The following is a 25,441-nucleotide window of genomic DNA, read 5'->3' on the forward strand; positions in this document are numbered from 1 at the left end:
TTCCTCTGCTTCAGGAAGACTTCTGAGAATGAGGAAACAATTCCACCCCCAATTTCTCCCCTTTGTTTTACCAAAATATTTTAAAAGTTGTCTTTAAAACAATATTAATAGTAAAAAGACCCCTGAGCTATCTTTCCAGAGGAAACCAGAACAGTTGCTGGTACAGCTTTCCAGAGCATTTATTTGTATTCACATTAACCTCAACAACCATATCTCGATTTTCCCTTCCTTTTAAAATACAAGTAGGAACATAGTACATATACTCTTCTGTACCTTGTGATTTTTTTTCACACTTAACAATGTAACTTGGATGTTGCTCTACCGTTTTATAGACAGCCCTAACATGGTTTTTATATGTCTGCATGCCATTTCATTGCATGGTTAAAGGCAAAATGTGTTTAACCAGCCTTTTCTCAATGGACATTTCCATTGTTCCCAGTCTCTTGCTATTATGAAGAAAGCTCTCCAAGCTCCTGTCTGCATATAGTATAGCATAGGACAGTTTCTTTGAAGTAGAGTCACTGATCAGAAGGAAGGAAAACCACCGATTGACAAATTCCCTGCCGACAGGGTTGCACCAGCTTACACTCCCGTCAATGTCTGTGTGTTGGTTTCCACAGCCAACACCATGTAGCACCCCAATTTAAAAATCTTTGCCAGTCTGATAGTGAAAGTAATATTTCAGTGCTCAGATTTGCATTTCTTTCATTCTGAATGAATTTGAACATCGTTTTATAGGTTTAGAAGATATTCATATTTCTTTCTGTGAAATACATTTTTATTTTGGATATTAAAAATAATTCAAAAGGAAAACAGAGTCAGCTTGTAGTGCAGGAAATGCAAGAGACCCTGGTTCGATCCCTGGGTGGAGAAGATCCTGGAGAAGGAAATGGCTACACATTCCAGTATTCTTGCCTGGAAAATTCCTTGGACAGAGGAGTCTGGCGGGCTATAGTCCATAGGGTCACAAAGAATCAGACATGACCAACAACTAGGTGCACACATAATCACGCAACCTGGAAGGAACCTATCTTCTGTGCTTTCTGAAATTACTCTATTTTCTGAGCTCCTGGAAAGAGCCACACCTGGAAAATCTTGGTCATGCTCTCAAGATTCTTATTGTGAAGCTTTCAGATAAAGAAAGCCCTTCAAGACCTTCTCCTAAAGCAGAGATGCTTTCCTACCATTTGCATCTCTTTCTACTCCAATTAAGGAGTTATTTATAGGGAACCCTTTTGTTTCTCCCTTCCCTCCTAATGTTTATGCCTCTTAGGAGTTGATGCTATTGAGTAGTTGAGTGGTCTCTTTAGCAAATGCACACACCTGTTGGTGGTTACGTCTTTCAACATTTCATGGCCATGCCCACCCCCGCCAATTGCATGATTTAACTTCCTCCAAGTACTTTTGAAAAATTTTAGACTAATGCTTCCTGAGTGCTTACCCAGGATTCCATATGTTCTCTGGCCATGGGAAAGTAGTGGTCCACATGGAGAGGTGGGCTTCAAATGTGGTTCTCCTTCCACCGGGATGTTTGGTCTTATTGAACCCGATGGCCTCTCTGCAATTTGGGGAGTCTTTAAAATGTGTATGGTTCCAAAAGAGTCCGAGTATGCCATTTTTCATCCGGGTAGACTGCTGCTGCTGTAATCATCCTTATTATCAGGTCTATTTGAACCTTTCTGTTCGTGACAGGAAGAGATTTCCTGCCTCTAATGAGCTGGTATCTGTTGTCTGTCTAAAGATCTTTTGTGATGAGTGTTCCAGCATTGACACTGTTCTTGTAAGCTCCTTGGACTGAGCGAGTTGTCCTGGCCACATAAAATAGGATTCTGTGAAAGGAAAACACTAGTGCATATGAGCTTGGAAGGGGCGCTTAGTGGTAAAGAACCCATCTGTCCGTGAAGGAGACATAAGAGACGTGGGTTCAGTTCCTGGGTTGGGAAGATCCCCTGGAGAAGGGAATGGGGACCCACTCCAGTATTCTTGCCTGGAGAATCTCATGGACAGAGGAGCCTGGCAGGCTTTGGTCCATAGGGTTGCAAAGAGTTGGACACAACTGAAGCAACTTAGCACGCACGCACATAAACAGCCAGGGACCACACGCACAGCAATGGTGAAGATGAGGCTGTTCCCATTCAGTGACAGCGAGGCCTGTAAAAGATGACTGGCTACTACTATGAAAACCACAATCTGGCCTTTTCTGAGCCCTTCCCCTCTTCTGTACTCTGTGATGCTTTGCTAGTGCTAAGTGACGTGGAGAATAAATCCCCTATGCCTATTTAAGAACATCTGTTCTTTTCTAAATCTCTAATGCTTTCTCTGATCAACCAGGGAAAAACTGTATATGGTGCTCAAGTGATCAGTTTCAGGGCTTTTTGGAAAAAGGTGTAGCTTCTTATACTCTTTTCCTCACCACCACATCTCCCTCTAGAGCTCTTGAGTTTGTTTTTATATGTCTGTTCTTTTGCTGGTTGCTTTCCTGTTCCTTTTCAGTCTATATTTTACTCTGGAATTGAGCATTTTATTCAATCGGGAATTGCCTCGAAGTACCTGAGCCTACCAAACAGCAGTGTGGGGGGTCCTGGGGAGTAATTTGGGGAGCAGAAAAGGGCAGAATTCTTCAGCCTTGTTACTCACAACTGGATCTCTATTCTTTTTCTGCAGTTCTTTCTTCCGAGAATTACCTTCTTATTGTCCCTAAGTGTTAAGCAAAAAAAATTGTTAAATGATTTTACATCTTCTACAGCTTTTGTGTCCATATGGAACACGTCATTGGCAGGGGATCTCAAGGGTTAACTAACTGACTGGAAGTTCAGGAACTGAGTTTTGTCTTAAGCTCTCCCACTTATGATTAGTAACTTTGAGCTCACCACTTATTCTCTCTGGCTCTCATTTTATCAGGTGATAGATGGGAATAATTGGACCATCCAACCCCATGGGGTAGTGCTAGGGAGAAATAACTAATGATTATAAAGTTGTTGTGAGATAAAGTGCAGCATAGATGCTTAATATTACAGCCATCCTAATCTTTTAATCTCTGGGGCCATCTGAGAACTTTAAGTATATGGATTTGAACATGTTGGTTTTCTCCCACCCAGGTGTTATTTGAACTTGCCCGCTATCACGCCCCCTCCACCATCTTCCTGGACGAGCTGGAGTCAGTGATGAGCCAAAGAGGCACGGCTCCTGGGTAACAGACCGGGTTTTTTTTGGTCCTCACTTTTCCCCTCCTGTAAGTGTGTTTGATGGTCGGAAGCCCATCGACATTTACCAGCAGAATGAGCCTATTAATAAGCCCACAAATTTTCTGCAGACACACGGAAAGGTCTTTAAATTAGATCCTGTTAACTGAATAGCTGATTTAAGTAGTTTTTATAACCGGAGGAAATGTCCTCCTCCCTTCCCCCCTTCCCCACAGAGTGGTTTTCAGGCCCAAAGATCACCCAGCCCCTGATCCCAGGCCGCCATAACCGTTATGCTAGCTCAAAATAGCTGCCTGTAAGCTCCTCTGCTGGAGCCAGAGGGGCTGCCTGTGGGGAGCGGGGCTCCCCAGGGCCGAGTCTGGAGAGGAGGCCCTTGAGAAGGTGTGTGAGGCCGGGGAAGTCACCGCTTCTCTGTGACACCAGACTGCGGCTCAGCCTGACCGATTGTGAACATGTCACACACGTTATCTCTAAAGATTAAGTGTCCACTAGGGTCCCTAGCCAGAAAGCCCACATCTCAGACTGTAGTGAGGCTCTCCCTCTGTGTGTGTGTATGTGTGTGTGAGTGGTGTTTTAAGAGTTGTTTTTCTTTGAAACGTTTTACTAACCTTGATATCCCTGGCTTGAAAAAACAGGTCTCAGGGAAATCTCAACACAGCTGCATTTATTGATGGCCTCCAAGGGTCTGTCATCAAGACAAAATTGATAGTAATAAAAAGCAAATAATTATCTTGTTGGAAGTATAACTAGAATTTAATTTATGAAATTTTACTTATGAAGAACCATTTTCCCAGCAGAGAGAAAATAGCCATCAAGACATACCCAGGATGCTCAGGACTGCGACTATTTCTATGGCTTAAAGGGTGCTAGTCAGCCCTGGACTCCAGAGAGGGCCTGATGGGAGAGGCAGCTGCGGCGGGGCCTGGCGGGGAGCCCACCGGAGTGCCGAGTGTCACTCGTCCGCACGGCCCCATGCAGGCGGCCTGCCTTCACCCTTGCGTGCAGTCTGTCGGCCTCCATCCCCAGGGTTCCCCACAGCTGTGACTGAGCTGCTTTGGAAGCTCCTCCTCTATTAGCCTCCTCTGGAAGTTAAACACTAAAACTGGAGGCTTCAAAGTGTCACGGGAGTGTATGTTCCTCGGTTCTTTGTCTCGTCACAACCAAGATTTGGAGTGACGGACATTAAAGCCCCCTCGGCGCGTCACAGCTCTCAGGTCTTGGATAGACCGTGTTACAGCTCTCAGGTCTCGAATGGACCATGTTATAGCTCTTAGACAAATCAGTGTTACAGCTCAGTGTTACAGCTCTATTTTATTTAGAAGATAGCAGGAAAATCCATCTTCGAGGCGTGAGGGCACATCAATCCAAAGACACGAGGAGAAGAGCGCCCCAGCGCGCAGGAGAGAGAGAGCTGGCTTTGGCCCCTCTATTTATATGTTTATCTCTCCCTGGGCCTGTCCTATGTAAATTGGGCCAGCCAGGAGTGTTTGTTTTACCTGAGGTCCTCACTCCAGTCCTCGGGCTTTCTTTTGTTCCATTTTCACGGGCTTTTCCCTTCCTCGTCTTGCAGCCACCGCCATTTTGGACTCCTTTTCCGTGTTCTACCTACCTAACAAAAGGATCAGGGAACAAGGGCAGGTGCTCTGAAGACTTTGGGGGTCATATTATGTTAAAAGACTAGTAATTATGTGTTAATACTAGATAAATATATAACTCTACTGTGAGACTGGCTTTTCTCTGAGGTAGAAAGGGGCACAGTTCCTAAAAAAATCCCAGAAGCCTAATTTGGGCTGCCAGCATGTATGTGCAGAGATGAGACCCTGAGTGTGTGTTGTGCTAGAACGGCCTTTTATTGTCCTTTAACTTGATCTATATGAGCGCTTGCTGGAGGCGGCCAGGCTTAGCCCCTTTTCGATTGTGCAGGTCCTCTCGGGTCCTGAGGATGGCCTCAGGCAGTGGGGATGGCGGGGAAACTGGAGGGTGAATTTGCACAGAAAACGGCCTCTAACCCGTTTTCCATGCTGTGCATGGAAAGCCTAGTTTCCCCGCCGTTCTCTCCTCTCTCATTAGAAGAGAAGGAAACAGATTGTGTTGTAGCTCATCTCTCTTCTTGGACAGTTTATATCCATAGATTACACTAAACAATAATGTGTGTAAAATACTCTCATGCCCGCTGTATAAATGAAAACGATTTTCAATGAAGCCTTTTTTTTTTTTTTAAAGGGTGGATGATTCTGCAGGTCAGTACAGCTGGGCTGCCTTTTTAAGTCTACTAGTGCCATGGTCTCCCCCTCGGTTATTTTCCGGTTCATTGCCAACCTTTGGTTTTCTTTTCGGTATCATCATTGTATTCATTTACTTCCTTCCTGGTACTATTTGAAAAGAGTTCCAATTGCTCATTTGCTCCAGCCTTGGGGTAAGCAGCTCCTGAGAACGTGGCAGGGCAGGGGTTACTTGTCCAAGGGGAACTCAGTCTGCAGTCACCGCGTCCTTACTGTGAGCCTCACTGTGGTCTCGGAAGCAAAGACTCTGCCTCTGGGGAGCATCTCACCTCCTCGCCTTTCTCTAGGGGAGAGCATGAAGGCAGCCTGAGGATGAAGACGGAGCTTTTGGTGCAGATGGACGGGCTGGCTCGTTCCGAGGATCTCGTGTTTGTCTTAGCAGCCTCCAACCTGCCGTGGTAAGAGATCCAGAGAGTACATTCTGAATGCATTTTCAGGAGCCACTGTGCAGGTGCGGATATCATATTGATTGCTTCAGGCAAAGTCTCCTTGTTTGGTTCCAGCCCTGGAAGGTTAAGCTGAAGGCTTTCCTGGACCAAATTCTCAATCCTTGCTACTTGGATTGTGAAAGAGTTTGCCTGAACCGAAGGAACATAGGTCAGGGCTACCACTGACTATTTAAAATGGACATTCTGAGCCAAATATTTACGGTGTTTAAGCAGGGCTTTGGCAGAGAACCATAAAATACTAAAGTCTCCCAGACTCAAGAATATTCCAGAAATAATATGTTTGGATTTTAACAGTGTTAAATTTAAACTTTTTTTGAGTTACCAGGAAAATCTTTAATATTGTGCAGTAAATATGAAGCTAAATAATCTCTAATTGAAACTATAATCTACTCAGAGAGTCTGTTATTCAAACTGTATCCCAGAGTGATATAACAATTCTAGAAGTAGAATTGGGAAATAAGAGATGTTTTTCGAGATGACTAGAGAAACATAATGTCGACTTGGAGAGAATATTTTTAAAAATTATTATAATCCCTTTATAGTTCTCAAGAATATGTTCACATTGTTTGTTTTGAGCTACAGGTGAGACAGCAGACAGATAGGAAAGGCTGCTCTTGCCATTTGCAGAGGAGGCCAAGGTCAATCCACCTAACTTCAACAGCCAATTTGCAATGGAGCTTGAGCTAGCCACACCCTCCCCCTTCCCATACCTCATCCATTTCTGTTTCTCTGTTCAAAGATGCAATGCTTCTGTTTGTGCACGCTGATCATCTAGGCTCCCAAAGAAGTCACTGGAGAGAGATAAGGACGTTCATGTGGAGTCTGTTATTTTAACTAAATAATTTCAACCCAACTTCGCCACTTCTCAAATTCATGACTTTTCTGATGTGCTAAGGTGATCAGCATTTTACATTGTGAGGAGAAAGGTTTTTATACACAATGTTGAAGTTGAAATCAAAGAGCCATCATTTAGGCATGGAGAATCCTTCAGAGAGAGAATCTCCATTCCTTCACTTGTTTGAAACAGGGTTGATCATAATCTCTTTACTTATGTCCTGGGGGGCCTGTGAGAGCCAGCTGAGGAGGGTGGGTGAAAACTGGACAGCTTCGTGCATGGCTCTGGAAAGGGCTGTGCCTGCCGGGGCGGAGTGGAGAGCCTTCATTCCCAGCGAAACCTAGGACTTCACTGGGAGGTGATGGTGCTGCCACAGTTTCCCTTGGGCGACCAGTCTTTGATAAACTCAAATAAAATGGTTCAGAGAAGAAAACCAAAAAGCTGGCAAGCAATCACAAATAAAGAAGCTCAGAAGGGCTTTTCTGAAAGAATTACCTCTCATCATGAAAAAAGTGAAAGTCCATCATGTCAAATGGCAAATACATACGTTTTTAAGCTTGAATTCCTTGACATCACAGCTTGCAACCCTACAGCATACCTGGGAACTGTCCTACCCACTTGAACGTTGCTGGGTTTAAAAAACTTTTTATGATCAAAAATTCTTGACAAACACTAAAGATGAGAGTACAAAGAACTCAGCATTTTCCAGTTTCAGTAACTAGCATCTGGCCCAATTGATTTTAATCTATTTCTACCTCCTCTCTTGTTTTGCTGCAATATCTTAAACTATATCCCAGATTCTCATGTTATTGCTCACATATGTATACTTCAGCATACATCTTAAAAAAATAAGGACATTTTCTTACATTATCACAATGTCATTATCAACCCCAACAAAATTAACAATAATTGCTCAATATCATCTAATATCCAGTTTATATTCAGATTTCCCATACTATTCCAAAAATATCTTCATACAGTTGGTTTACTGAACTGGTAACCAAACAAAATTTGCATTTTGTAATTGGCTGTTCTCTTAAGTATCTTTTGATCTAGAACAGACTCTTTCTTCCCCCACCCCTTGCTATTGACTTGATTACTAGAGAGATTGTCCTGCAGAGCCTAAACTTCCTGGATGTGGCTCATTGTATCCCCGTGGTACTGTTTAGCTAGTTCTCCTTGCCCTTAAAATTACTCTAGACTAAAGGTTAGATTGATTAGATTTGATTCAGGGCCAATGGAATTCTGGGGTGAACATGCTTCGTAGGTGATGCTGAGTATATCGCATATCATCGTATGCAGCCGTATATAATGCCCGGTCGCCCCACCTTTGGTTATACCAGGGCTGATCCGTGGGTTCAGGTGTGTCAGCCAGGGTCCTCCACTGTGTAGTTCCCATCAATGTTTGAAGCATCCATTGATATCTTTGCCTGAGTCACTTATTTCACTAGAAGTGTGATTCTGTCATGCCTTCTGATTGACAGCTGGAATTATTCTCTGCGATAGAACTTTCCCCCATCCAAAAGGGTTATTTGGTAACCGTAAAATAGAGTTCATCCCCAAAATGAGGAATTCTTTCTCTTTGATATTTAGAGTCATGTGTTGTGCCAGCAACCTCCAGGTAACTGATGAGTCCTGTCTCCCTGTCTCTCTCTGATCTCATGCCTTGTTTGGTATAACATCATTTGTTTTTTTTTTAAGTTTTATTGATATATAACTCACATACCATATACTTTACCCATTTAATGTATACAGCTCAATGGTTTTAGCTATATTTATATTTATATGGTTGTACAACCATCACTGCAATCAATTTTAGAACATTTTTCTTTACCCCAAAAGAAACCCTATACCCATTAGCAATCATCCCCATCTCCCACTCCCAGCACTAAGCAACCACCTAATCTATTTTCTGTTTCTATAGATTTGCCTACTTTTGTACCTATTAATATGAGTGGAATTATTATGGTAACTCTATGTTTAATTGGGCTTCCCAGGTAGCTCACCTGGTAAAGAATCCGCATGCAGTGAGAGAAACCTAGGTTCGATCCCTGGGATGAGACGATCCCCTGGAGGAGGGCATGGCGACCCACTCCAGTATTCTTGCCTGGAGACTCCCATGAACAGAGGAGCCTGGTGGGCTGCTGTCCATGGGGTGGCAAAGAGCCTGACACGACTGAGTGGCTGAGTACACACGCGCGTGTTTCCTTGAGGAACGGCCAGTCTGTTTTCAGAAGTGGCTGCACCATTTTACACTCCTACTAGCCATGCACCAAGCTTCCAGTTTCACCGCATCCTCGCCAACACTTGTTATTTTTTGTCATTTTGGTTGTGGTCATCCTAGTGGATGAGAAGTGCTGTCTCCTCTCTTTGCTTTGCTTTTCCATGGTGACGGATGATATTTATAGTGAGCATCTTTTCATGTACTTATTGGCCAATTGCGTATCTTCTTTGGTGAGATGTGTTTTCAAATCCTTTGTCCATTTTTATGTTATTGAGTTATAAGATTTGTTTTGTCGTGTATCAGATATATGATTTGTAGATATTTTCTCCATTATTTGGCCACTAGTCCGTCTTCCCTCCCTCCTTCCATCTCTGAATTTTTTTGTTCCTCTCTATCTTTTCATGCCCTTGCTAAACTTTCCATGGCTATCCCATTTCCTAAGCCCCAAGTCTTTCAGAAGACACTATGACCATTTTTTTGGCAATAGTTCTGTCTAATAGAAGTACAGACTTAAAAAATGTCTGAAGTGAAGTGAAGTGAAGTCGCTCAGTCGTGTCCGACTCTTTGCGACCCCATAGACTACCAGGCTCCTCTGTCCATGGGATTTTCCAGGCAATAGAAGTGGAGTGGATTGCCATTTCCTTCTCCAGCAGATCTTCCCGACCCAGGGATCAAACCCGGGTCTCCCGCATTGTAGACAGACGCTTTACCGTCTGAGCCACCAGGGAAGCCATATTAAAAAATAGCAAAAGAAACAGATAAAATACAATTTTGTTAACATGTTTTATTTAACCCAATATATCTAAAATATTATTTCCATAGATAATCAATATAAAATTATTGTGATATTTTACTTTTTTTTTCATACTAAATCTTTGAAATCCAGTGCATACTTTACACTTATGGCCTGTTCCAGTTTGGACTAGCTACAGTTTAAGTGCCCAATAGCCACACGTGGTTGGTAGCTACTGTATTGGACAATGCAAATCCAAGGGTAATTTGTCAGTCCCGTACCTCTGTGGCAGAGATTGATAACTGCCTTCCGGTATTTACTTCATCCTTGTAATGTAATAATAGAACCCCAATTTCTGAATTCTGTTTCTTAGTCTTCCCTGCTGTTAGGTGTGGCAAAGCCAAGTTTCTTTGTCATTTTCACAAGATGACCCAGGCTCAATTTTAATATTCTGCTACAGACTTGGAATCAACCATTGATTCACAGAGCCCTGGTTCCCTTCATTGAAAAGTACTGTTTAAATATCATAGTCCCACAGTACGGGTGTTCCTTGCTACTGGATTATCATTGATTCGTGGCCTTTCAACTGAGTAGAGCTAGGAAATACATACCTAGTGTCAAAAAGGGACAAATGATGAGTTCGTGCTGGTATTTCCCATTCAAATGTAAGATTACAAGGTTTTTAGTTAAATTAATTGATTTTATATTTGTGTCTTTTCTTTGTGAAAATTTTAGTTCTTAACCGGTATAATTACTATTCACTTTATCCTAATATGTAGATATATTTTATATTTGTGTCTATAACAGCATTTTCAGTAATATTACCAGTACTATCATAAGAGTAGTATTTTTATAAAGAAAATGGTATGGACCTGACATAACTAAGATGAAGAGCTAATCTGAGGTTTCTCATCTTCAGCACTCCTGACATTTGGGGCCAGATAACCCTGCTGTGGGGCATCCTGTGCACTTTGCCATGTGGAGCAGTATCCTTGGTCTCTCCCCACCAGATCCTGGTAGCATCACCCCCAGTTGTGACAACCAGAATATGTCCACAGACTTTGTCAGGTGCTCCCTCGGGAGCAAAATCATCTCTAGTTGAGACTCACTGGATTAATGGGAGGAATGACAGACATTAATTGTTACATCCTCCACAAATAAACTCTCGAGTTTTTTTTTTTTTTTAAGAAAACTGTAAAATAACTGAACTTGATTTACTTACACGAAAGGTGGCATATTATAGAAACTGTCCTGTATTTTTATTTTTTCCATAACAAAATGTTGGCGATCCTTCTAAATAAGTACAGAAAGTTCTCGTTCCCATTGTAGCTGCCTGTGTTCCATCTAGATCATATAATTTATCCCGTTCACCTGCTGATGGGCACTTGGCCATTCCTGCTCTTTGCTATTATAAACAATGTTGCAGTGAGGAATGGTGCGCACATACATCCCTTGGTGTGTTTTCCAGTGTATCTTTGGGGAAAGTTCCTGGAAGGTTGCTGGGTCAGAGGGTTAATGTGCATGAAATTGTAGTCGAGATTGCCAAACTTCCCTCCATAGCGGTTGTGGATTTTGTATTCCCACCAGTGTCCTGCTTTCATTACTTAACAGTATAGTAAGAACATTTCCAATGTCATTAAATAATCCTTGGAAATTGGATTTTGTAATGACTGCCCAAAATTCCCACATGCAAATATACTATAATTTAGTTAATCATTCCTTTCCTGTTGAACGTAAATGATGCTCCCAACTTTCTCTATTATAAATAACACTGAAACGAACTTCCTTGAATAAAAATCTTTGGCCAAAATCTAGTCATTTCTTGAGGAGAGATTTCTTGAAGTAGGATTGCTGTATCAAAGGGTATTGATTTTTAAAAGGTCCTTTGTTACATATTGCCCAAGTTCTTAAACTAGGAAATAGGATTTTTATCAGACTACTTTACCTGTCTCCTGAGAAACCTGTGTGTGGGTCAAGAGACAACAGTTAGAACAGGATATGGAACAGCAAACTGGTTCAAAATTGGGATATACAGTCAAGGCTGTATATCATCACCCTGCTTATTTAACTTATATGCAGAGTACATCATGTGACATTCTGGGCTGAATGAAGCACGAACTAGAATCAAGATTGCTGGGAGAAATATCAATAACTTCATATATGCAGATGATACCACTCTAATGGCAGAAAGTGAAGAGGAACTAAACAGACTCTTGATGAAGGTAAAAGAGAAGAGTGAAGAAGCTGGCTTGAAACTCAACATTTGAAAAACTAAAATCATGGCATCCGGTCCCATCACTTCATGGAAAATAAATGGGGAAAAAGTGGAAACAGTGACAGATTTTCTTTTCTTGGGCTCCAAAATCACTGTGGATGGTGACTGTCACCATGAAATTAAAAGACGCTTGCTCCTTAGAAGGAAAGCTATGACAAAGCTAGACAGTGTATTAAAAAGCAGAGACATCACTTTGCCAACAAAGGTCGACCTAGTCAAAGTTATGTTTTTTCCAGTAGTCACATATGAATGTGAGAATTGGACCATAAAGATGGCTGAGCCAAAGAATTGATGCTTTCAAACTGTGGTGTTTAAGAAGACTCTTGAGAGTCCCTTGGACTACAAGGAAATCAAACCAGTCAATCCTAAAGGAATTCAACCCTGAATACTCATTGGAAGGACTGATGCTGAAGCTGAAGCTGCAATACTTTGGCACCTGATGCAAAGAGCTGACTCAGTGGAAAAGACCCTGAAAAGCTCAGAAAGATTGAAGGCAAAAGGAGAAGGGGGCAGCAGAGGACGAAATGGTTAGATAGCATTACCAACTTAAGGATATAAATCTGAGCAAACTCCAGGAACAGTGAAGAACAGGGGAGCCTGGCGTGCTGCAGTCCACCGGATTGCTAAGAGTTACACGACTTAGCGAATGAACAACAGCAAACATTTTTATCAAAAATGTTGCTGCTACTGCTGCTAAGTTGCTTTAGTCGTGTCCGACTCTGTGCGACCCCATAGACGGCAGCCCAGCAGGCTCCGCCATCCCTGGGATTCTCCAAGCAAGAATACTGGAGTGGGTTGCCATTTCCTTCTCCAATGCATGAAAGTGAAAAATGAAAGTGAAGTCTCTCAGTCATGTCCGACTCTTAGCAACCCCATGGACTGCAGCCTACCAGGCTCCTCCATCCATGGGATTTTCCAGGCAAGAGTACTGGAGTGGGGTGCCATTGCCTTCTCTGAAAGAATATTGGGGCATACCTTTATTTTGGCTTTAGATGAGGGAATAAACTTCTCTGATAAAAGCAGTCTTCCCTTCTTGGGGAAGTAACTAAATCACACCAAAGTATGTAAAAACCCAGTCGTAAAATCCCCAAAGAAATCCTTTCTGGTTGTTTAGTGGTGTTTCTTATCCACGTCTTCCAGAGCTCTAGGCTATTGTCTACTGCTTGTTAACTTATCACTTTCCTTAGACAAATCCGTTCTGTCTCAAAGGGCCATCCATCATTTTCTCCCTTCTCACAGTGAGATGGCGTGCAGCATCTTTGTTTATTCAGTGCTTCTCCTCCAAGGAGCCCCTTCCTTGATCTGTAGCATCACAGAGAGGACAAGAAAGAAGCAAGAAATAACAGTTCATCTGTGTTATTTGATGGGTAAATTAGCAATGAGAGGAATAACAAATATTGCTCCTTTAATATTTCCACTTAAAGTAATAGCTATGGAAGAAGTGTTTAACAAACACGATTAGGGCTAATTTGACCCACCTCGACTATTGAGTATTCAAACACTGAGCTCTGGGAGCCCAGAGGAAAACAAAATACTGAACAGGGCTATTAAAGTAAATGCCATCTTTAGATGTCTATTTAACTTGATGGTAGTTGGTACAAAGAAGGTACAAAAATTGTATGTGTGAAGCATGTTGAAACTCATCTTTTCTTTGTTAAACCCTAGTGAACTTTTTGGCCAACCCAGTATTTGCAAAAGGGCTAGACATTTCACTATCCCTCTTAAAAATCATCCACATGATATGACCAAACTCTAGATTTTATAAAACGTAGAAGAAAGCATAAGATCTGAAAGGTTTGGAAGGGGTTTATATACTGGGAATGTGCAAAAATGTACCAGTGTAAACTAACTTCTTCACATGTGGGCTCTCTCCTGTCTGGCGTGAGATCTCTACAGAAGTGTATACATGTGATCCAAGAGGGCAGCAGACATAACCCTGGGCTTTTCCACAATAACTCCATGCATCTGCTGGGCTCCAGGGAGAAACTGTGCTCTCTGAGGTCCTACCTTTCAGCCTCATGTCTTGAGTGTCATCACCCTCTAGACCAACATTTCTCCAACAATGGTTTCCCACAGGGTCAGATCCCCCAAAATGAGATTTCACGGGATCTAATTTAACTCAGAGATACTGAGTTAAACATAGTTCAACTGATTTCCCCATGACAGGACTTTTAAGTGCCTTCAAGATGCTCTTGTGTGTTCTGACTGTCTAAGAAAAGCTATGAGAAGTGCATTCCATATTTATTTGATCCCAGAATCCTTTACCTTAAAGAGCATCTCATAAGATCAATGTTCTATTTGAAAACTTTTTGCAAATAGTGGTTTGCATTAACTCATTCTGATCCGATAATTGCATCTTTCATTGCGATGGCATTCAATTCTACTTGTAAGCATTTAAAATCTTTTGTTTTTAAAAAAGTGGCAACAGGCCCAAAATGAAGTCACTCATTCTAAGCCCACGTCGTTAAACCAAGACTCAGTCAGTTCAGTTCAGTTGCTGAGTCGTATCTGATTCTTTGTGAGCCCATGGATTGTAGTACTCCAGACTCCCCTGTCCATCACCAACTCCCGGAGCTTGCTCAAACTGATGTCCATTGAGTCAGTGATGCCATCCAACCATCTTGTTCTCTGTTACCCCCTTCTCCTCATCAGGGTCTTTTCCAATGTCAGTTCTTTGCATCAGGTGGCCAAAGTATTGGAGCTTCAGCTTCAGCATCAGTCTTTCCAATGAGTATTCAGGGTTGATTTCCTTTAGGATTGACTGGTTTGATCTCCTTGAAGTCCAAGGGACTCTCAAGAGTCTTAAACACCACAGTTCAAAAGCATCAATTCTTTGGCGCTCAGCCTTCTTTGTGATCCAACTCTCACATCCATACACGACTACTGGAAAAAACCGTAGCTTTGACTAGATGGACCTTTGTTGGCAAAGTAATATCTCTGCTTTTTAATATGGTGTCTAGGTTGGTCATAGCTTTTCTTCTAAGGAGCAAGCGTCTTTTAATTTCATGGCTGCAGTCACCATCTGCAGTGATTTTGGAGCCCAAGAGAATAAAGTCCATCACTGTTTCCCTATCTGTTTGCCATGAAGTGATGGGACCGCATGCCATGATCTTCATTTTCTGAATGCTGAGTTTTTAAGCCAGCTTTTTCACTCTCCTCTTTCACTTTCACCAAGCGGATCTTTAGTTCCTCTTCACTTTCTGCCATAAGGGTGGTGTCTTCTGCATATCTGAGGTTATTGATATTTCTCCCAGCAGTCTTGATTCCAGCTTGTGCTTCATCCAGCCCAGCGTTTCTCATGATGTACTCTGCATATAAGTTAAATAAGCAGAGTGACAATATACAGTCTAGACATATTCCTTTCCCAATTTGGAAACAGTCCATTGTTCCATGTCCAGTTCTACCTGTTGCTTCTTAGCCTGCATACAGATTTCTCAGGAGGCAGGTAAGGTGGTCTGGTATTCCCATCTCTTGAAGAATTTTCCACAGTTTGTTCATACATAACCTAATTGTAATTTCAACCTCTTCCAGGAATGTAATCTTAACCAGTCAGTCTGGAATTACCTGGTCAGTACTGGTGAGTTAATCCACCAGGTGGACTTTGCTGTTCCCCAGCGGAAGGTGACCTTGCCTAAAACAGTCCCCTCTCTGCTCTTCGCTTTCTTGTGTCTCCTTCTGCTTATGAAAGTCTTCCGTTTTGCACAGCTCTTCAGCATTCCTTTCTATTTGCTAGGTGAGATGCTCGTGGATCCCTGAGTCACTGAACAAGAAAAGTCAGATCTTTACATTTACTCATTTGAATTTTGTTTTTTAACAATAGTATGTCCATGTCTACTGGTGATCAGATTGTTTTGCTTGAAGTTGCTTCTCTCCATACAAAGCTTCACTAACCCATGCAATCCTGTCGAGTTTTTGTTTCTCCACATGTGGCTGTTGGGTGATTCTGACACAACCAGGAAGGAAGCGTGAGGCGCAAGATTTGATGGGCGCAGCGGGGCAGACACGGGGCTGACCCGGCAGGAGGTCACCACGAGCATCCTCGGTCTTGCCCCCGTCCACACCTTCTCAGTCTGGTTCCCTCAGACATAAATTGATTTTAGCCTGGCCTCCTGCGGCGTTACTTTTTCTTAGGGTGCAGGTTGACATGTGAACTATAAGACCAAACTTTAAAAAATATAAAATTAACGTAACCATTTTACAGAAAATTTGAGAGCTAGAATAAAATCACTCATAATTTCAGCACTGTGACTTAAGTATTATCATCTTTGTATACATCCTAATGGTGGAAGTGTTTTGGTTATTTGTTATCATTTATTGCCGGTGTATCCTTCTGTGGTAATTTTTTTCCCTCAGAGGGAAGTCATTTTTATAATTTTAGCTGTTTACAGAGAGAATACATGTTCATCATAAAAATCATATTTTATATGCTTTGGTATTGCTTGAAAGTGAACAGTCCCCTATAATTGTATACACAGACACCACCACCACCCCCAGAAACAAAAACGTTACATATTATTTTGTTTTACGGCCTGGGTTTTTTTTTTTCTTTCACTGAATATATTGTGGACAACTTTGAAAATTCTATTTCAGTATAGAATCCCACTGTGTGAGTGAGCTGTAATTTGTTTTTTAAATTAATTTTTGAATGTTTTGATTGGAGAATAATTGCTTTATGATGTTGTGTTAGCCTCTGTGGTATAATGGCGTGAATCAGCTGTAAGTATGCATACATCCTGTCCCCCTTGGGCCTCCCTCCCACCCCCATCCCACCCCTTTAGGTCGTCATAGAGCACCCAGCTGAGCTCCCTGTGCCATAGCAGCTTCCCACCAGCAATTTATCTTACACTTTTCTTCTTCTTGAGGGCTTTAATATGGCACCAACCCATCGGACCAAGCTCCTTCCACCCTGGCTCCTAGCACAGACACTCGAGGTGGGGGGCAGTTTTCCCTTTGGTGTTGGGCTGAAGCAGCGGAGGTGTTATCAAAACGGCTTTGTGTCCTGATGGACCTCCCCTTGCCAGTCCTTTGTTCGAGAGATCTTCTTGGGGCTTTTGTCTGTGCCTGTCTGCAGTTTGCCAGCAGGTTTCTCCAGCGCCCCATGTGGGAGGGCTGTGGGAGGCCAGAAGGGAACCCCTGGAACACTGCCCCGTCATTCCACCTGCCCCTCAGCCCCTCAGCCCCTCACCCACCGTCCCAGTGTCTTCCCAGGTCTAGATGCTGCAGGGATTTTGGTTGCAGAGTGTGGACTAGAGAGGGGCGGTCTTCTCTATCTTGACCTATCTCTATCTGCTCTATCGTGACCAGAAGCAGTCTCTCGCTCATGTTTTTGATCCCCTCTTTTCTCTCTATATGCGTCTTAAATGCAGTTATTTTATGGCCTGTGTCAGTGGAGTCCAGTTCTGTTCTCAGCTTCTTCTGCAGACTCTCATGGTGGTTCCTTATGTTTCATGATTTTGGATGGTGAGCTTCCATTTACTGAGGGGGATCTTGTACGCATGCCTCCGCAGAAAATTTATGTCTGACTAGGTCAGGCTGTGGGCCACTGCAAGCTGATTTCTCAGCATAGCATTTCTTCAGCCGTGCCTGTGAAGGTGCATAGTGAAGATTTTCAGTGAAGATTCCCCCTCCCCTCAAAGTACAAGACGGACAAATTCCCTTCTTCCTTCCACTTCCAGTGAGGGGATTTTTCTGACCCACCTTGTGATAAAGGATGTGCCATCTAGTTTTTGTTTGTTTGTTTGTTTAATGTGATGGACTTTGTTTCCACCTACCATCTAGAATGGGTCCAAGGCCTTCTATGCTATCCCACAAGTGGACTTTAAAATCCAAACTTTTTTGGTAACTAAGAGGCAAACACTCCTGAATCAACCACAACTTCAGTTTCACTTGCCCAGCCTTGAGTTTTGGCTTCTTCTTCGTTTTTAGGCCTTGAGAATTTTGGTGCCACTTCCTTGTGGACTCTTTTGTTGTGTGTTCCAAAAAAATATGTCCTAGCAAGCTTTTTAAGAGACTTTATATCAAGAGATGTCTGAATGTCTAGCTCATCATCTTGTTAGAAAAAGAAGCTTCCCATTTCTTTTTCTCAATTATTGATCATATATTTTCTGGCAAGAGTAACTGGAATATATTTCCTTTGTCGGTATTGTAGTAATTTGAAGTAGTTGCGATCCTTTATTATAAATGAGTGATGCTCTTAACCCCAACATCAGTAGAACTCGGACCAAACTGATGGCTCTCCTGCTGGATCCCCTTGTCTAATGCTTGTGAGCTTATCCTCAGTCTCTGGAGATGAGAGACCCTCTATGGAGATTCCATCTTTCACCTTATCTTCAAAAGCATTGCCCAGCCAAGTGAGTTGAATGAATCATTCCCTACAATCATCATTTCCATTTTTTTTTTTTTTTTTACTAAAGGTGAAAACAAAATGTTTTATTCCTATGTTGGTTTTCTCTGTTAATTCTAGCTAATGATGATTATAAAGTGCTAGTTTTCAACAAAGCAGATTTACCTTCATAAATAAAGACTGGGCTGTAAGCAAGCCGATCATTTTACTTGAAGCCAGTAACCCTGAACTGAAAGCTTCCTTACTTACTCAAAGTAGTGTCTATTGAGTACCTATTGTGAGTATTCTGTGTGATGGATGAGGCACTCAAGATATATGGTTCAGAGGCTGGCTATCTGATGGGACAGTGGATAAGACATAAACACAAATAACTAGGAAGTAAGGCTATAGCTGGAGAAGGCAATGACATTCCACTCCAGTCCTCTTGCCTGGAAAATCCCATGGATGGAGGAGCCTGGTGAGCTGCAGTCCATGGGGTTGCTAAGAGTCGGAGACGATTGAGCGACTTCACTTTCCCTTTTCACTTTCGTGCATTGGAGAAGGAAATGGCAACCCACTCCAGTGTTCTTGCCTGGAGAATCCCAGGGACGGGGGAGCCTGGTGGGCTGCCGTCTGTGGGGTCGCACAGAGTCGGACACGACTGAAGTGACTTCTCAGCAAGGCTATAGCCAGCCATATGGCTGGTACGGACAATACACAGGATAAAAGTATATAAGGAAGAGGCCATTTCTGATGAAAGATACTTAGAAAATGGAGTAGTGGGCACTTGAACTGGGCCTATAAAATGTATCTGGCTCCCAGTAGACAAAGTGAAAGTTCCCAGTAAAGAAAATGGCCTGAATAGATTCTCCACTAGAATGGCAAAAGGTAAATTCAGACAGAAGCAGACAAAGGAGTTTGGTCCAAGTGGGAAGTGTAGATAGGAGGAATCAGCTCCTGCAGAGCTCAGTGCAGTGGACAAAGTAGCCTTTGAAGCTTTGTTCGTTGGTTGTCATCTGCCAAAGCCCACGACAGTTCTGGAATCTGCTCTTCAAGGATTGTCACGCTCTCTTACTTCACGTTGGTTACGGACATTCTGCAAAGACTCCGCCTAACAATCTGAAGGTTGCTTTCCTCTTGCCACACTGAGATGGCTTGAAGTTAACGTTTTCATGATGGAATGAGCAAACTGGAATTATGTTTAATTTCCAATTCTGTTAACTTTGGAATGATCATTTTCCCAGGAATGACATGGTTTAACAGGAGACACAGACCAAGGGCTGAGGAAGGGCCCTGACTGTTTGGCACAGGAGCCCAGGTGCTCAGGCGCGACGTCTTGTGGCCCATGTAAACTGTCTAGGTGGCCAGCAGGCATTGCCACCTTGTCTCTCGCAGTGGGCACCAGTCCAGTGGTCAGGCTGTGAGGTCTGTGAGCCTTCACTGGGTTACAGTCTCTCTTGCTGGTTGCTTTTGACCTTCGAGGTGATGAAACTATGAAATGACCAAGATAAAGGAGATGTGAAAACAGAATAATTTAGGTTTAAAAATCAAAGTGTAGCAGCTAAAGGGAGTGTTTCCTGGTTGCCGCAGGTTAAATTTTTTCACTTGAATATATTGGCAGAAAGAATGATTCCTGGGTACATTCCATTTGTCCTTTGTTTCCTCCCTTGTATGATTATATTATTATTGATGTCATTAAAAGTACATTCATCAGGCCCAGCTGTCAGTGACTTGCACTTATTTTGTGCCCACAAGCAGTTTTGAGGTGGATCTCTTGCTTTAGGGCATTAGCTGATCAATAAGACCATCTGTCGTGAGGGACTGTTTTTCCCACCTCCCTCTGCTGCCTCCATTTTCCCGGGGCATTCGGGGATCTGGTCTTCCTCTCACTAAGAAGTCCCTCCCGCTGGGATGGAGAGACCAGAGGTGCCCCACCAAAGAGCCGTCCTTCCGCAGCCCCTGCCCTTTCCGGAGGGACAGCTGGTCCAAGCGGAGGCCTTGGGGGAGATATGGCGACTGCCCACCACCCCAGTGCTGCCGTTTCTCCAGCTTATTCTCTCTTCCTTCTTGGTTTTCAGGGGCTCAGGTCTTGCTTTATCTTTGAAGTTTACAGGGCCCAACATTCCTTCAGTCCAAGGCCCAGGCCTCCCTGTTATTATAGCCTATTATTTACATAGAAAGTGAAAGTGAAAGTCTCTCAGTTGTGTCCGACTCTTTGGGACCCCATGGACTGGAATTCTCCAGGCCAGAATATGGAGTGGATAGCTTTTCCCTTCTCCACGGGATCTTCCCAACCCAGGGATCGAACCCAGGTCTCCCACATTGCAGGCGGATTCTTTACCAGCTGAGCCACAAGGGAAGCCCATTTACATAGAAGTAGGGAGTTAATCACATTCGTTTCTGTGTACTGGAGACTCAGCGGTTGGCAGTACACTTGACAGGAGGGGAACATTGCTGGACTGAACTCCTGAAAGCGAGTCTAACGGTTTCTCTTCTCTGTTAGAAGATCTCCCCGACCCCCTCCTTTCGTCACCCCTCACCCCTTCTCCTGCTGCCGCTAATCCAGGCCCAGCTCTCTGCTAACTGTCCAAAACAACTCTGAATTCACTCAGACTTACCAGGTGTTCAGTCCATTTCATCTTCTTGGAGGCACACCTTCCAGAACCTTCTCACCAGCTCCAAACTGAGTGGCTGTCCTCTGCACCCCGGGCCCCCATGTCATCTCTCTGTCAGACCCTCTGTTTCATGGAGCCCACGTGGCCCTTTGGTTTGGCTCCTCCTTGGGTCCTCCAGAACTTTCCCGATAAAGGGTACGTGGGAGGTGATTTTTTTTTTAGGCTCTGCATATTGGTTTGATCAAGATACTAATTTCTACATTGGAAATTATTTCCCTCAGGATTTTGAAGGCACCACCCTATTTTTTTTTTTATTATTATTATCTCACTTTGCTGATGAGAAATCTTATTCTCCATCCATTGGATACAACCCATTTTCCCTCTCTGGAAACGTTTATGCTCCTCTCGTGGTTCTCAGGGTTCTGAGATCTCGCCTTAATGTGGCTTGGGGTCTCTCTGCCGCTCCTGCACTGGCGTCAGTCCAGTGACTGGGGCACAGGCTGCGGAGCCTCACTGTTTGGGTTCAAGTGCCCAGCTTCCATTCACTCGCTTTGGCCTCAGGCAAGCTACTCTTCTTTGTACCTGTTTCCTCATCTTTAATGGAGATGGTAGTGCCTACTTCACAGGGTGGTTCTGAAAATTAAATTAATATCTGAAAAGTGCTTGAAATAGTACCTGCCACTTGGTGAGTGCTATTTAAGCATTAGTTTTTATTATTATTTCAAGTGTAAAAAGTAATGTCTTAGAGGGCTTCCCTGGTGGCTCAGCTGATGAAGAATCCACGTGCAATGCGGGAGACCTGGGTTTGATCCCTGGGTTGGGAAAATCCCCTGGAGAAGGGAAAGGCCACCCACTCCAGTATTCTGGAGAATTCTATGAATTGTACAGACCATGGGGTTGCCAAGAGTCAGACACGACTGAGCGACTTTTACTCTCTCACTCAGAGGCCTGCAAAGTTCCCTTGACCCTGTGTCTGGAATATAAACATTGGCCCTGAGAGGGAGGGGGCATGGTTGTGCAAGTGGCTGAGTCTCTGATGAGATGAATTTCCACAGGGTGAAGCTGATAAAGCAAATGCGAAAAAGAAATAGGTGGTTGTTATTGCCAGGATAGTGCTCTGGACTGGATTCTTAGCTCGGAGGAGTAATAGGTAAAGAAAAAAACTTATTAATCTTTTAAGAAATCTGGTCCTTCCAATTTAGATTCAGATATATTTCCTTTTCAACTTGAAATATCCTGACATAGATTCAGAATGAGAGTAAGAAAAATGGGAAGATGCTTTGCAGAGCCTTGGTATCTTTAGGACAGAAAATTTGGTGACCATGTTACTCTTTATTAGTGGCTCAGCCAAACCAACACACAGGCATTTCCTAATTTCTTACCTGGAAAATCAGAGATTTCCTTCCCATCTAGGAGACTGAAATTTTAACATACAAAGAGTTCACAAACTTACACTCAGAATGATATGTTTTTAATAGGTACTCAAGGTAACCAGAGCTGCAGTCAATGAGGGAAAGTTCCACTTTACATAATAATTCCAAATAATACATTTGGAATGGAAAAGGTTTTTTAAATTGCCATTTTGCATCGCTCTCATGAAACAGTTTATTCAAAGATCATCAACAGATGCCAAAACCCCTAGTTGAAATGGCCTGGGGAAAGGGGTATTCACATGGTGCCAGAGTAGTCTACATAGAACACTTACTCCTTGCAAGGGATCTTATCCAATGCAGAGAGCTGTGGTCAGCAGATGATCTCAGTAATTAAACATCACATCATTAAAGTGAGATACACCAACATGTGGATTCCAATGTAATTAATACGAAAACGTATCATCTATGAAATATACTTGACAGAACTGTTTATCCCGAGTCTGATTAAGTTTTGAGATCTCACTTCCATCTTGGAGAACTGGGGATAGAGGAACCAGTTACCTGATACCATGAGGAAAACAGGCGAATCCAGAATGTAGGGCATTGTACAACTAGCCTTATCTTTTCAAAAAGAGGCCAAAGCAAGGAGACTGCTTTAGATTACAAGAGAACTAAGAGATAGAATCATACGTGGTACATAATCTTTGATTGAATTTTGGTTGAAAAAAAACAGTAAAAGATATTTGGGGGATGATTGGAGAGATTTTAATATGGAATAACTGTTAGACATGTAATGATTCTGTTAGCGTCATAATGATATTGTAGTTATATAAAAAGTCCTTTTGGGGGGAAATACACACTGAAGCATTTGGAGGTGGAATTTCATGATGGAATTTACATTGAAATAGTCTAACAAGAATAGATACATAGATATGAAGCAGATATGGCAAAATGTTACCTGTTAGGTCAAGATGGTAGGTATGTGGCTATTTGTCGTTTTAGTCTATTTTTCTACTTGCTTGAAATTTTTACCAATATATTAAGAAATGTAGGGAAATGGCCCACAGATGCAAAATTACACAAACCTGGCCTGATGGTGTTTTGAGAGGAGCAAGGGCCAGTGTTTCAAAGGGCCACATTTGCACTGGGCACCCAGGAAGGAGCACTCACTTTCACTCACAATAGAGTGAGATTGTCATCTGCTCCAGAATGGATGTGAGTTTTGGAAGAATTAGTGTCCTTCCCAGAGTGCCCATGTTATTGTCAGGAATAATGTACTCACTGGCAGGATCAGATTGAAAAACTGAAGTTACAACTGCATTGGGAATGCTCACATGTTTGGTTGTTGTTAGCTGGATTTATTTCCCCTCAAATTAAGTCATTTAGAATTCACATGAGTTCTTTGGGGGATTTTTTTTCTTTCTTTTATTCTCCTTCCTTCCTCCTTTCCTCTCTCCCTCCCTTTTTCTCTCTCTCTCTTTTTCTTCTTTTTTAACTTTTTCTTTCTCCCAAACAACACGAAGTGGTGGTGCTGTTCCCTTAAGCACAGACGTAGCGTCACAGGGAAGATGCAGGATTATCACCTGCTAAATTGTTCTTCAGATATAGTTGTGGCTCACGAAGCGAGTTTACTGCCTCAAACCAGTTCCTCTGTTTCGGCTGTGATTCAGGGAGCTGGACTGTGCCATGTTGCGCCGCCTGGAGAAGAGGATTCTGGTGGACCTGCCGAGCCAGGAGGCCCGGGAGGCCATGATCCACCACTGGCTGCCCCCTGTAAGCAGGAGCAGCGCCCTGGAGCTGCGCGCGGACCTGGAGTACAGCCTGCTGAGCCGGGTGAGCCGCCGGGGAGGCCGCCCCGAGACCCTCTTCTCGGCAGGGTCATCTCGTGAGCTGTTCGAAGGTTGGAGTCAACTAGAAAAGATCCAAGCTACCCCCAACAACCCGACAGGCCTCTCCTTCATGAAAGAGTGAGCTGTTAGTCCCTTGCAAGCATTCCAGCAGAAAGGGATGTGATGAAGTGGAAACAGCATAGGGCTTGGACTCAGAGGGCCTCTGGTCAGATCCTGGCCCTGTCACTTATATTAGCTGTGTGCCCTTGGGGACATCACGTCCTCTCTGAGCCTCAGCTTCTTCATCTGTAAAATGGGTAACAGGCCACAGAGGGTTACTGTGATGATTAAATGCACATCTTTCACAAACAGGCTTTAGGTCACCTCTCTGTTACCCCACAGCCACTGGTGTCATTGCTTTCTTGAAAGGACACTTGAATGTGGTGTTCTCTGAGGTTCCTTAGAGACAGGTTATAATCTTATTTACAGGTATAAAAATGTCCACCAAATTTGATCATCCTGGGATCTGGGCACAAAGGCCCCATTAGGCTGACTTGAGCGGGCCAGTCGTTCACCAGCATCTCACCGCCTTTGCTTGGATGGTATTAGGAATCCATTCGTTGCCCAGCTTCTTAGGTTATCCAGACACGTTAGCAGCCTCCTCCCCGCAAACACTGTTTATCCGGGAATCTTTTATATAGTGTCCATGGGTGACAGACACGGAATCCAAACAGGGGCTCTGACCCCTGGTCCTGCCTGTGAGGATGTAACCACCGCCAGCGTTCTGCCTGCTGCCTAATGGCTCGATCTGCGGGTGTTTCAGGAGACCGAAGGCTACTCTGGCTCGGACATTAAGCTAGTCTGCAGGGAAGCAGCTATGCGGACTGTGAGGAAGATCTTCAACGCCCTTGAAAATCACCAGTCAGGTACGGTGGGGATGACAGCCAAGGGGCTCTGGTAGAGAAAATTGTGTAAAATTTAGCTTTCGCCAGCAGGTGGCGCCTCGCCTCTGTTACTCGTGGCTCCCTACACTGGCACTCGTTCTTTGGTGGAAATCTTCCTTCTGCACCCAACTCCTTTCTCCTCTTCTGTTCTGTTTTGGATCAACTTTGCCCCCAGGTGATAAACTCCTTAGGGCTCGGGCTTTTATTTCTCTGGTACACTATGTGGGGCTGGATCTATTTGCGGCACTGTATAAATATTAAATAATACTTTGTAACGATACATTTAAGTCAGATTTTCTGTACGGGCTTCAGGGGCTGAGTTGCGCATTAAAGATGTTTTCCCCCAACCTGCTTTAG

At 43.3% G+C, this 25,441-nt stretch overlaps 1 protein-coding gene across 2 annotated transcripts in view; it reads left to right on the plus strand.

The window, feature by feature from the left end:
• KATNAL2 (katanin catalytic subunit A1 like 2) overlaps positions 1 to 25,441 on the plus strand; it is a 108,931-nt gene that overhangs the window by 76,000 nt on the left and 7,490 nt on the right. For both annotated transcript variants that reach the window (XM_004020529.6, XM_060405265.1), the window contains exons 12-15: positions 3,099 to 3,190; positions 5,773 to 5,883; positions 23,982 to 24,144; positions 24,964 to 25,066. In XM_004020529.6, coding sequence (XP_004020578.4) covers positions 3,099 to 3,190; positions 5,773 to 5,883; positions 23,982 to 24,144; positions 24,964 to 25,066 — 469 coding nt within the window. The remainder of the gene's footprint in view (positions 1 to 3,098; positions 3,191 to 5,772; positions 5,884 to 23,981; positions 24,145 to 24,963; positions 25,067 to 25,441) is intronic.

The sequence above is a fragment of the Ovis aries genome, chromosome 23, assembly GCF_016772045.2.
Source record: "Ovis aries strain OAR_USU_Benz2616 breed Rambouillet chromosome 23, ARS-UI_Ramb_v3.0, whole genome shotgun sequence".
NCBI classification, from domain to species: Eukaryota; Metazoa; Chordata; class Mammalia; order Artiodactyla; family Bovidae; genus Ovis; species Ovis aries.